This window comes from Prorops nasuta, unplaced genomic scaffold (genome assembly GCF_024137725.1).
Source record: "Prorops nasuta isolate Cenicafe-Biocafe unplaced genomic scaffold, Cenicafe_Pnas_1.2 PNAS00002, whole genome shotgun sequence".
Taxonomy (NCBI): Eukaryota; Metazoa; Arthropoda; class Insecta; order Hymenoptera; family Bethylidae; genus Prorops; species Prorops nasuta.
This window is the reverse complement of record NW_027116799.1, coordinates 3,484,148-3,497,102: the sequence shown is the minus strand read 5'-3', so window position 1 is coordinate 3,497,102 and position 12,955 is coordinate 3,484,148. Positions and strand designations below refer to the sequence as shown.

General features: G+C 38.8%; 1 protein-coding gene across 2 annotated transcripts in view; it reads left to right on the top strand.

Moving 5' to 3' along the window:
- Nucleotides 1-511: 511 nt before the first annotated feature.
- LOC136779066 (AF4/FMR2 family member 4-like) overlaps nucleotides 512-12,955 on the top strand; it is a 100,102-nt gene continuing 87,658 nt past the window's right edge. For both annotated transcript variants that reach the window (XM_066736392.1, XM_066736384.1), the window contains exons 1-2: nucleotides 512-642; nucleotides 6,996-7,667. In XM_066736392.1, the coding sequence (XP_066592489.1) occupies nucleotides 7,606-7,667 (62 nt within the window). In that variant the 5' untranslated portion in view covers nucleotides 512-642; nucleotides 6,996-7,605. The remainder of the gene's footprint in view (nucleotides 643-6,995; nucleotides 7,668-12,955) is intronic.

Below are 12,955 nucleotides of genomic sequence, written 5' to 3'. Positions count from 1 at the left end.
ACATTCGCTGTTGTCCGACAGCTGCGATACAGACTTGGAATCCCCCCCCCCTCCCCCCCACTTCCCCTCCATCACTCGCGTCGTCAACTCCCGAATGCACTCTGTTCTATTTGCTTTCCCAAAGGTGTCTCTGCTCCCACGTTTGACGCATTCGCAACTTATGCATGTACATTCTTGTCAATGATTTTTGAAGGTCATTGATGGAAACCAGCGAAGAATGACAGTTGTATATCTCGTATCTTGTCGAAAACGTCAAGATTGACTGGTCGCGAGCACTATTATCACCAAAAACTAGCAAGGCATGACGTAAATGACATAAGCGGAAGCGAGCAGGACTGCGGAATTCCGTTATACTTTCGAGGCCACTGGTGCTTGCTCGCTATCAGGTTTTGTCGCGAGTGACCGATATACAGTGCAGTCTTCTAGTTTTCTTACGTTCGTTAATTCGTCGATGACAGTGTTACCGATCGACGGATGATGGATGAATGGACGGTCGCGTCGCGTCGCTCGATCGATAAAAACTACAAACAATAAACTGCTTACCGAGAACCTCTTCGGATTCATCAGAACCACTTGAAGAGGTAAACAACTGTAACAACTGTACGAGTGAGCGAGTGGAAAAGGGACAGAAAAGATTTTCAGGTAAGCGAGAACGATGATGATTTTGAAAGAAGGCTCGAATACGACCTTAAGTGTCTCTCTCTTACAACTATGATTGTGCGATTGTGTGTGACTGCGCGACTGTGCGCGAGAAAACGGAACGCGGCCCGTATGCCCGTCAAGGCGAAACGAAGGCACGTTTCTCGTTTCTACTCTGCTCACGACGACGACCACGGGCTAAACTTCTGTTTCAGCGAAATCCTGTTTCTTAGCTTTCGAGCCTACATCCTATTCACGCATTATTAAGTATCGAGCATGCGTGTGTTGATGATATAGCTATATAGCATATATACATATATATTTTCGTCGCTCATTCGCGTATCTCGGACCTGCAAAGCTGATTCTTAACGGCACCTTCGACCCGACCCGTCTAATCGCTCTATCACCTTCGGCTGCCAGTGTCAATGAATACCCCTCACCCCCCACCTCTTTTTCTTCTCGTATCATCATCGACCACCTACCGCAGTACTAAATTTCAAGAAAAACGAATTAAGAATAATCTTTGAGAGTAACCCGAAGAATATTTCCCCTCTCATTATGCGCGCGATACTCCTACAGTATCATTAAAACTTATCTCGGTAAAAACTGGAAAAACGAGTACAGCTTTTTCATTCAGTAAGAAGCAGAATTAACTCTTTTGTGGGGTATAAGATTTACAGTGTTCTTTTGCAGGCATTGTCAGAATTTATATAGTTGCAAACTCAGATCAAAATAATAACAATGAATTTTATCTATCCATGTGTCTTTTAATTAGCCTTATTGCATTGCGTTAATTAATTTTTAACAGTGGGACAAATTCAAACAGAAAATTGTCGTAATATTATTGTTTTCGGATTCTCATCAGGTTTTAAAAGGTATTTGTTAAATAGAATTAATTTAATTTTAGTGCTGAAGGAAACGACGCGTATGGCATTGCAGATAAACAAAAACTGGGTAGTATTTTTAGCTATTAAAATATTCATTGATAATTATTTGGAGTTGAATGAATCTCTGACTTACTTTACTAGTAGGTCAAAATTCTTAACAGTGGATGTGCTAAAAGAAATAAGTGAGATACGCTCGAAAATTATAAATACTAATCATTGTATCTATTTTATCTTCACTTTTACCAGGCAATTATGTTGAACTTAACTATATGTAGCATATTTTGTATAAGACACATTTAAGACTAAGGATTTAAAATGCAGAAATAATAATCATGAAATTATTTGAAAAATCCTTTTTTATTTTTGTTTAAACTTACGTCATTCTAAATAGTAATAATTACAGAAACGCGTCATCTTTTGCTAAAATTTTAATCAAAGAGTGAAATGTAGAACATTTACAAGTTTTACTTCTACGGCATCTACCATCTGCTGCCTGTCTAATTTTTTGCTCAGTGATTTATGCCACTGTAACTGTAACATTTTATATATCCGAAGTGACAGATGTAGATGATATTTTAAATTAAAAAATGTAACTTTACTATAAAGTTTTTCCAATAAAGAACGTGTAAACTGCTTGAATACTGGATTATATCAGTTCATTATATGTTATCTATGCAACAGCCAATGTTCCGTGAATAATTTAAAATTGTATGCCAGGTTGTTCATAATTCTCGTAAAAAATAAGCATAAGACTTTTTTTTAAGAGAAACAAAAAAATATACGCGTCGGGACGATAGTGGTGCATTGTCACCAGTGATAAACATCTTACGTAGTCTTGTGGGATCAACAAATAATTATTATTGAGAGAAGTAAAACTTTTAGTAAACAGAAATAATTTGATAAAGCGCTTGTGCCGACAGCCGTAACCTCGGTGGGTTCGGGCGATAATGACAGGGTAAACGTATGTATACGCAAATAAGTATAATGAAAAATAGCACTGTGTGTATAATAGTATACTATAGCAGAGAGAGTAGTCTCCATCAGATGCTACTGTCAACGTTGTAGCGACTTAAAGTAAAAAAAAAACATAAAAGAAAATAACAGCTTATAGAGTCTACCTTATTCATGATCATAACGCTTAACAACACTTTGGTACAGTTCCTAACCTCTACACCCAGACAAGACAACAAACAGTAGAAAAATCCTAAAAACATCTTAAGAACGATCCAACTAAGAATTCCCAGACTTTCGTTGGTATACTTAGCACGAGCCGAGACTCCAGTAAAAATGAATTAAATCTTATCGTGATCCTGCGCGAAAGAAAACTTTTATTTCTTTCCTCACACAGGCCAAGCTCAGCCATCTGCCAGACTCTCTTTCGCTTCTAGCCCCCCCCCTTTTTTTTTACTATTTTAAGTGAAGGGGAAATGCTTTATGCATACCTCCCCCGGGACCGACCTGAAAAGGACAGTTACCCGCGTTAGGTTATGTGGGACTCCCCCGCATGGTGGTGCATCACGGGGGCATTTACCCACTAAAACCCCTGCACTGGGCTTAGTTTGGAAGGTTAGTGCGGAATCACCGAAGGCATGCATCGCCCTAACCTTCCGCCCATCATTACCCTTCAGATTAGGTCGGTTGCCCAACCTAACCTTTCCCTCGCGTTGGCATTGTAGATGCAATGCCATGACCCTCGATGCTTAGGTCCACACATTGACCTTCGCCTTTACCGACCTTCCTCCATCATCTTCCCCTTGCCACTCTTCACGAGTGTCCTCCTGCTTCTTCCCGGTTGCTGGAGTCTACGTTGCGTCCGCTCATCTCCAGTTCCCGTACCATGCCGTCCTTCTTCATAATAGTCAACTTGCAAAACGTGCGGAATTCCGCCCACTTATCCTTGCTCACTAGGAAATCCAGCAGCGTCTCCGGTCTCGGCGACTCATCCTCCGCCCATAGACACAATCGTTCCTCCTTCCACATTACGCACTCGAATAGATGGTGTTCCGCGTTGTCTTCTCCACTGTCCGATCCCAAGCACGCAGCTGACCTTCTCAAAACATTGTTATATTCCAATAGAGTTACTTCTCTATGTGCACTCTGCACTTTAGCTTGAAATAGACCCAATCCCACTCGATAGAGTTGATAAATGTTACCTCGTAACGGCACTCCATTAAATTGAAACATGCACGAGAATATATGTGCAGTTGAAAAACCAATAGCACGTGTTGTTACAGTTATAGTAATGGCTTTCATTGTGTTGTAAGCCTCAAGCCTGTCCATAGCAGACATTGAATCCTTAACTCCAGGATAAAGTTTCTTTCTCAATTCTTCACTTAGAATTGCTTCAGACTCTTTGTTCCGTTCAATTCGGTGTGTTTCAAAACGCTTAGTTTGATAGGAACGTCTGGATGTGCTCGGTTTGGTGCCAGATGACTTTCCTCTCATCGGTGGTGGCCTGGCCTGTCGGCGGGCCATGTGATAGGCTCTGTCAACGTCAGCTTCATGCACAAAAGATGCATCATACGCCGCTTGACGTTGACGGTAATTTCGTTGATTCTGCATTTTATAGGTCGAAGTTGATGGGCTGATATCAGTAACCACAAAAATCGCCGCTTCTAGCCCCCTGGTGGCCACGTTGTATACTACACGTAACAGAAATTCGAATTTTTACTCTTAGAGCAGTATTCATAATCAGATCTTATAAACAATACTGTTTTAAGCACCGATTGTTCTTTTTCTTCTAATAGTGGTAGAAAAGATAACCTATATGCTTAACACGGTCTTATTTGTAAGATCTGACTATGATTATACCGGCCTTACATTAGGATCTCTTTCGACTTTGCTTTCCCCGCGAATAGCTAGTAGGCATGCGCACGTGTACAGTTCTGAGTGCGAAAGAACCTACATGTACGCATGCGCAAACACTCTACTGAACTATACGAGCTAGACAGTGCGATGAGGATTTCAGAATTGGGGAAAATCGCGCGAAAGTAGAAACTCGACGATACATATTGCGTTTACTGCCTTCGCCATTGAAATAGCAAATAATCAATAACATTGAGACGAATGGACGTGGTGGGGAAGTGATAAGTATTAAAGCAAATCAAGTCGAGCCAGGAATTAGCGAGTGAGGTTAGAATTAAATGGTGGATGGTTTAAGACCTGCATCAGGTGTAGTCCACGTAGGATTCCACAGCATTTTCTTTTGAGAACGAAGAGAGAAGTGGAGCGCTTACGGTACCGATCTTCCAGTATAGCAAACTGGTCGACATTTTTCTTTCATATGGACAGCGTGTTAGAAAAAGGGTTGGGTCGCGTGTGCTACTGTTGTAGAGGGCTAACATACATCACGTGACACGGCTAGTGCAGGGATAAACACACGTACACAAATACAAAGAGGAAGGATCGTTGCACTTAACGCTTATCGAGTTGATCGCGATCCCGCTTAGCGTACGTCCTTGGATCACGTAACGCTTTTACTCGCCGACTTTTCGCTTCGTTACCCATCTTACCAACAAATACCTTCACTCCCTTAAATACTACTGTACGTTCCACGATCTACCAAATATTCAAAATTATAATTGCCTTTCGATAATAAGTCTTTAAACTTAAAATCATTCATCTAATAATAGAGTAATTCGCAAAGCTGAATGTTAAAAATTTTAGCGATTCGGTGTGAGTAGATGTCGTGTCGATTGTCCTTGTAATACCGGATATTCTCGAGATTTTAGCTGTTGGCAAGATCGTTACAAGGATTTTCATTCGTTTCCATTATGCTTCCCCCAATTTGGTAGAAAATGATTGAAATGACACAACTTGAAATCATGAAAATGTAGAAATTAATTTATTAAATAAAACTTTTATAACTTTAAAGTTTGATATATTTAATGAGATTTTTCTAATCATCTTAAGTTTCTGTACTTATTGTTGTAGCAACAGAATGAATACCTATTTACGAAACAATATTTAGCAATAACGATTATAGTCAAAGTCTGAAGAGAATTTTTTTCTCATCTTAAAGCTATACATCTGTAATAATAACACTCTCGAGATTCCGGAATTGACGGCTCAATAGAACTACATACAGTACACTCGGAAAATTTAAAAGAGCTTATGGAGTTGTTGGAAACGAAGAGATGTTTTGGATAGAAAGAAAAGCTTACTAGACGAATGAAAAAGTAGGAGAAATCTAAAATAAAGAGAGTTGGTAGGATGACTAGTCGTCAAGATTGACAGGTTGGGGTTCGGCGCCATTTTGAATGTTTCGGCCAATGGAAAGAGAAGAAGGGAGCACGTGGTTCGGAGTGGTTTACGAACGGTAAACCGTACGCGAGGAACTGAACACGTTTGTGTTTGACCTCTGTCGCGCTCAATTCTCCTCTGGCTTCTCTTAACTCACTTTATAAATAAACGACGCGCATCACGGATTTACTCATCCAACAAACACAAACACCCACCCTTCTTTCTCTGGTCTCCTATTCTTCGTTCAGCTAACCACTGCTGCACTTATCGCCTCTCAACGTCTGTTGCTCTGCAAGAACACTGGCGATTCTTTGCTGCTTTCGTCGGAAAGAAATGGAACGAAGCGAAGTGAATAATAAGCCACGCTACACCAGGCTGCTGGAAATCATCGTAAAGATTACGACGAGAGTTTAATCGGTGCGACTTGTGACGCGAAACGAGCGAGCAATTGATCCGAAACTATAGTATATGTATACTTTCACTCGTCGACCAATCAGTACGCGAGTACGAAGACGGACGGCCTAGAGCGCCAATTCGGCGGGATTTTCTTGCACTTTTGGAACTTGGGAATTCTAGCCTCTCCACCCTTCTACATAAGTAGCATGATAATTTATTTCGGACACAGGGTGTGTCTTTTTATCACCTTATGGTGAAAGTTGAAATAGAGTTAAGCGGTCTAGAGAGAGAGAGAGAGAGAGAGAGAGGGAGGTGGGAAGGTAAAAAGCGAGGCAAGATAAGTTAAGATAACAGACGCGAATGACATGTTTGGCAACACAAGTCTACAGATGACTAGAAGGCTACCCCCTGTCGGTGGTAAAGGACGCACTCGAGAGTCGCATCATCCGTACCATATGCTCCTACGTATATACCATCGAAAAAAGTTATTCGAAAATTTGACGTTCCAAAACCGCTGATTCCACATTCGTTAGTTTTTACGTAACATTCTCCATATTCTATCAACCGCCTGATAACATTCCAATATGTTAACTAACCAGACAAATTCAAACAATGAAACGATTTTCAAATGTTTAAAATTCGTCATACCTCAAAGCTAAAAATCGAATCGACCTTTCAACATTAAACATATCGCCGATAATTTTTATATACACACGTGTGTTTGCATTTACAAACGGTTTGTCGATGGACAAACGGTAGCTTATTTTACTTCAAATAAGAAATTATTGTCTCGTAGTGTACATACACGATATAATCTTATTCTGTCCACAGGTGTGTGTATACTCCGGATGATACACAGTTGCTTCTGGGAGGAAAGGAAAAACTCAATCGAGTCGCGCGGCCCGGAGGAAAGTGAAGGGAAGTGAAGTGGATCTCGGTTGAAATTTCGACAGAAAGTGGAAGAAAAAGTGCAGTAGGAGGGGTAGATTCCACAGTTTTCTCAAAGCGAGGCTAAAAGAGGTAGAGAAGAAAGTACATACGACACATCGGGTGAGCCTATGCGAACGAACGATCGAAAGAGGAGAGGAGCGGAGACAAAAGCTAGCTAGAGGTTAGCGTCAGGAGAGAAGGAGGGGGGGGGGGGCGCGAGTGAGTGAGTATTAGCGCGTGCACGCGTGCGCATTTGTGGCGCGAAGAGAGCTGGAGGAAGAAAGGGAGAGATAAAGGAGAAGGAGTGAGACGGAACGTGTACCGAACCGAATAAGCATCGGTTTTATTATCGGGCAGTCTCGGCGAAGACCAATGCGTCGAGCACGTAGCCGAAGCCGAACGAGTGTATCGTGGATACGGTGAATGGAAAGCTAACAGATCACGCGACAGTGATGCAGTGCCGTAGTGTCAGTGCCGAGTGCCACGTGCCTATTCTTTGGATTACTTGAAAATGCCTTCATCCGTGGGATATTATGACGACAGAAATCCGCTGCTCAAGGGCACCTTATCCAGGTAAGTTTTCTCCTCTTACTATATCTATATCTTACATTGTTTTTAAGCAAGCTTATACTTAACTCCAAACCAACGACGAATTAATCGCTTGTCATTCAAGATGAGTCGAGAGTGCTTTGCGGAACGAGTGCATTGAAATTTTTTAATGCGTAAACACAGTGAAAGATAATAAAAGATAGTTAACAGTTTATTGCTAGCCCTATACTATCATGTACAACAGGTAGTATATTCGCGCTGCTACAACTTTAAACTGATTAAAAATAAGAGTTGATTTAAAAAGAATTTATTGTTACTTAATCTCTCGGGAAAATTTAGGGGTCATAGTAAATTATAAAAAGGGATTGTTACATAGATATTTCATGCGTTCTTTTGCTCTGTCGGTTGAACAAAAGATATCTTAATAATGGTAACTTATGCTTGAAGAGTTTACAATAGTGATGTAAATATTGACGGCTAATCGGGTATATGGGTATCAAAAACCTGTCATTCGGTTAATTTAAAAAGGATTTTAAAGTGTACTCTACTTCGGGTATCGAGATTTTAAAACGAAGTTTATAAATTAATTGCAAACATATTCGAGTTTTGAAAGTTGAGAAAGTCTGAAATCTTGAGAAGCTATCGGGAATTTCTTCCTTTTACATAAGCACATGAAAACGTACAATGAATATCAAAATTAAATGTTACAAATTTCGTAAACGCGAAATGATACGTTACTCCAAAAAATATGGATTTAATAAGAGCTATTAAGTGGAATTCAACGATCAAAACGAAATTGAAGGAATATAGACACGGAACGCATAGAGGGCGTTGAACTTAAACTTTCAAACGATATTTATCTATTATCTTCAAGTTTTATCTCATTATTGGTTAAAATTTATAACGAAGACGCATTAACACCGGAAAAATGAAATTTAAAACGCGATCTCGTTTGGCGATTAAACGACGAGTGGCAGAGAAGCGAACGAGATTTTAAAATTGAAACGTTGAAGAATGCTTTGGTTAATGATATGGCTATTAACCTTAAACAGCTCTCTCGGATCTTGATATTTCTATGAATTCATTGACCTACAAGGTAAATACGCAGTCGTCTCCTAATGACATTGAGACGACACTTTTCACCCGTAGAAAATGTTCAACAAGAATTCCTGTTTATATAAGTATAATAGAAATTTATAAAGGACGTCACTAAAGACTATGCGGATGTCAGGGAAGAAGAAAATTACACGGAGCGATATTACATACTTACGCAATATATTAAAAAAATTAATGATCCACTTAAAAAGAGAAAAGAAATTGATAAATAACAACAAATTCTTAAAGATTAAAAATTCTAATTAAAAGCTCCTAACGAGGTAAGATTCCACCAATTAATAATTTTTATAAACAATTTCAATCTTTTATCTAAAATTAAATTGGATCGTTGCATAATAAGTAGAATTATTTTAAGAATTATATTCTTTGTGGTTAAAAAACAGCAAAAATTAACTATCACTGCACATTTGTCAATATCGTTGTATAGATTGTAAAAAAATTAATCCAACGTTGGGGGATGAATATTTATTTATCAGGCTATGTCTATAGATCTATATAGATGTAACGATGTTGAATAATAAAGTAATAGCGTATTAGAGATTCTAATGACGCGCAAAGCTACTTGTTTCGGTAAATTGTCGTTGGTTGGTTAGTCGCGTTGCGTCTTACTCGGGTCTCGGGATTGGCCTCCCCCTCTCCCCCCCCCCCTCCCTCCCTTCCATCGTGCAGTAGTCATGCTCAAGCTGATCGCCCGCTCGCTCGCTCGGAGAAAATCACGGACGTTTCGGTGAACGGGGAATGCGCGCGCGGTGCTGCTGGTCAGACGAGTCTCGTAAAGTAGAGGTTAGGTTCTACGCAAATGTGGGACAGGGTCGCTCGTACAAAAATCTTCGCGGTGTTTATTCAACGAAACCGCGTATCCTGCTACTCGATAAATCGCCGGATGTAGCCCTTATTTTACAGATTTTTTATTCGGAATCTCGACGAGATAATAATTCATCGTGAATTATAATTCGATCAGTCGCGTTTCAGTGATAAAGCGTTGATGCTTGCGCGGCCGTTCCAACTATAATTATAAAGAAATAAAAACGAAAAAAATGGTGACTCGATTAACTGATGTTTATACTAGAAATTTTATAGATCCGTTTAGCACTTTGTGTTTGAATATTAATATATATATATATATATATATATATATTATGTATGTACTATAAGTTTTAATGATTTTTATTGTCTTGCTCGTAACGATGCATCGAATTAAATTTTCCAGGGCGTCGGAAAGAACTTTTCGCGAATGCATTCGTTTCAATAAATTTACACAGGTACATACGAATGAATTAAACATAAGCTAAATACTAAAGGTGAAGCTAAAAACGGTAGATACAATAGTATTAGCGTGAACATTTTGTCTTCTACGAGGTATACGCAAGTTTGGGAAATAAAAATTATATTTAACATTGACATAAAAATTGTTGTAGATTTACAGCGTGTTGATAATTAATTGTATGCTGGAGTTTATGAAATTAAGAGAAATCAGTTTGAGGAAACTAGGAAGTTCAGAGTTGCGTTACTTACACTTGCACTTTTCGCTGGTTTTATTGTGAGGGAATGCGAAATAGTATTGTTGAATTTAAAGAAATAAAAAATGCTAGAATAAAGTAATCTCGAGAGATGGTATCTTCTTGGTAATATCTTGTTTTATCGATCAGTTTGCTCACAATTTTCTTACCTGCATTGTAACTTACGGCATATCCTCGTTACGATAAAATGCTGGAAAATTGTAGGAACCAAAAAAGAGTTGTAATTATCGTCTATTTTAATAAATAATACATATACACATTTGTTAATGTAACAATAACTACACCCCCCTCTGTAACATTAAATTAATATTCCACATTGAATATAATTCTTTTCAAAAGTCAATCTTATTGATAATATACAAAGGAATTATAATTAACTGTTAAAACTATCAAGTTATTTTTAAAAGGTGGGAAATTATATAAACGTAGATATCCGTTTGCGAAGCTCGGCTAGACTCGCAAGTTTATGGTTTATATCCTGCAGTGTATAGGGAATGGAGGTAGTGAAGTGAAAAAGGGATGAGGGAGGGTGGCAATGGCGCCACGTTTCTCTTCTCATTACTAGGCTCGTGGGGTGTTTTGAGCGCGCGTATAACTATCGTCTAACGCTTATATCATTCCTTTCCCTCATTGTACTTTCTTTCGCCCTCCCTCCTGTGTGCGTGCAAACCTATATTTTACATGGATTTTCAAGCTATACTTTCCTACTCTGTAATTTTAATCCTAATGAATTATTTCCTTCGCATACTTTGATCCATCTGCTATTTCCTCGGTGTCTACCTCGTCACGATCCTCGTTTATCTCGATTAAAAGCACGATTCTTTTTTTGGAATAATTAAATCATATTTCAATCAAGCAAATTTTAGCTCGTGAATCAGCCAACAGAGTTGTTGCAAGAGCTTCGACTGATGCTTTTATAATTTTTCAGTGTCCTTTATGGTGACCACGATTCTACTCTTTCTAGTAGTTGGATAAATCAGGGTACTTTAGTAGTGTACTAAAACTATATATGTATATAACATAGAAACTAGCTCTAATTGCTCTCGTTGCTATAGGGCTAGATTTATGTAAATGATTACTTTGAGGCCACGTACAATGAGCATAGCTTAGCATGCGAAATTTGTCAAGTAGCAAATGGGCAAATTAGATCAGTGCAGTAATTATTATGCATCGAGAGATAGCGTTGAAGTAGTAGTGGTGAGACTGAAAGGAGCCAGCAGGAATTAAGAAACTATAGGTAGAGTCTAATGGACGAGAGCATAATGGCTAAGAAATCCGTACTTAAGTTGTACCACGTGAATATTACGGCACTGACCAAAAATCACGTTTCATAAAATGTTTGAAATTTTTGTACCGCGATGCGCAACGAATTGTTTCTTTACGAGTCGACTTATCTGTTTATTATCACGTTTAATCTTGTTGCTTCAACGATAACGTACCGAGGAAAATCCACTCGCAACTAATTGCCTCGCATTTTGTATATTTTTTGTCGCGGAATGATGAAAATAAGACAAGCCGTACCGTAGGTGTTTGATTATGAGCGAGATTAAACTTTATTGGAATTGATGTGATTTAGACGTATTTCTCTGCGTGAAATTAGTTTTCGGTCGACGAGGAGGGACGTCAACGTGAAAGGCTTTTTGTTTTTTTTCCTAAAGTCTAGACCATCGGATAAAGCGAGATTCTCATGCAACTTGGTCTGTTCTCGCCAAAGAGAAAGGTTCTCCCGTGAAACGCTTTCCCTAGCCGCTACATTCGAGTTTTGCTCGACGAACCAAACTCTATTCGAAGCTGCAAACGATAACCGACTGTTCCGAGTCCCTGCCCTTCTTCCCATTACCCAAAATCGAGCTACAACCTACAAATAGTAATTGAGTTTCGGTCACAGAAAGCTTTGTCACGATCTGATTAATTCTCCATTCGTCATTTAACACTTTCTATCGATCGTGCAGGTAATTGAATTCTTGTTCTATTTCTGTGTACAATTAAATTTTATTTCTTGTAACACGAAATTTAAGTTGTTCGAGGATAGTATTTAATGTTCGGTGTCCTTTACCATTTTAAATTCTGATATCAACCTTGATCAATCTGTGGATTAAAACTTGTTTCAAAAAAGGCTTCTCATTAGTCACCCGATAAGACAAGGTCATCACAATCCCCCCCCCCCCCTTTTACTTCCATCATTCCTGCAGATGCATGCTTGACCAATAAGAAGATTGACAAATATTCATATGGGTTCAGGTATTGCCTAAATTTCGAAATTTGCGAGTTAAAGGGTGGAAGGAATGATATACAGCTAGGGTGCAAAAATAGATACAACAAAAATTCAGCAATAGCTTCGTAAGATAATTAGAAATACAAAAGTTTAATAACATTTTTTCCCATCACTTCTCCTTTTTGAATTATTACCGTTTTTAAATCAACCAATAGCGTGCCGCGCACAGTAGAAAATGTATATATCCAATGCAAACACATTCTCCCACTCGCGCGGGCGGCACGCTATTGGTTGACTTAAAACGCGAATAATTCAAAAATGAGAGGCGATAGAAAAAAAATGTTTAATATTTTTTTCTTTCTAATAATCTCAGGTAACTATTGTTAAAATTTCACCTTTTTACTACTTAGACCCTGTACGAACCTCAATTACAATGATTGACCAGAACTACTGTAATAACC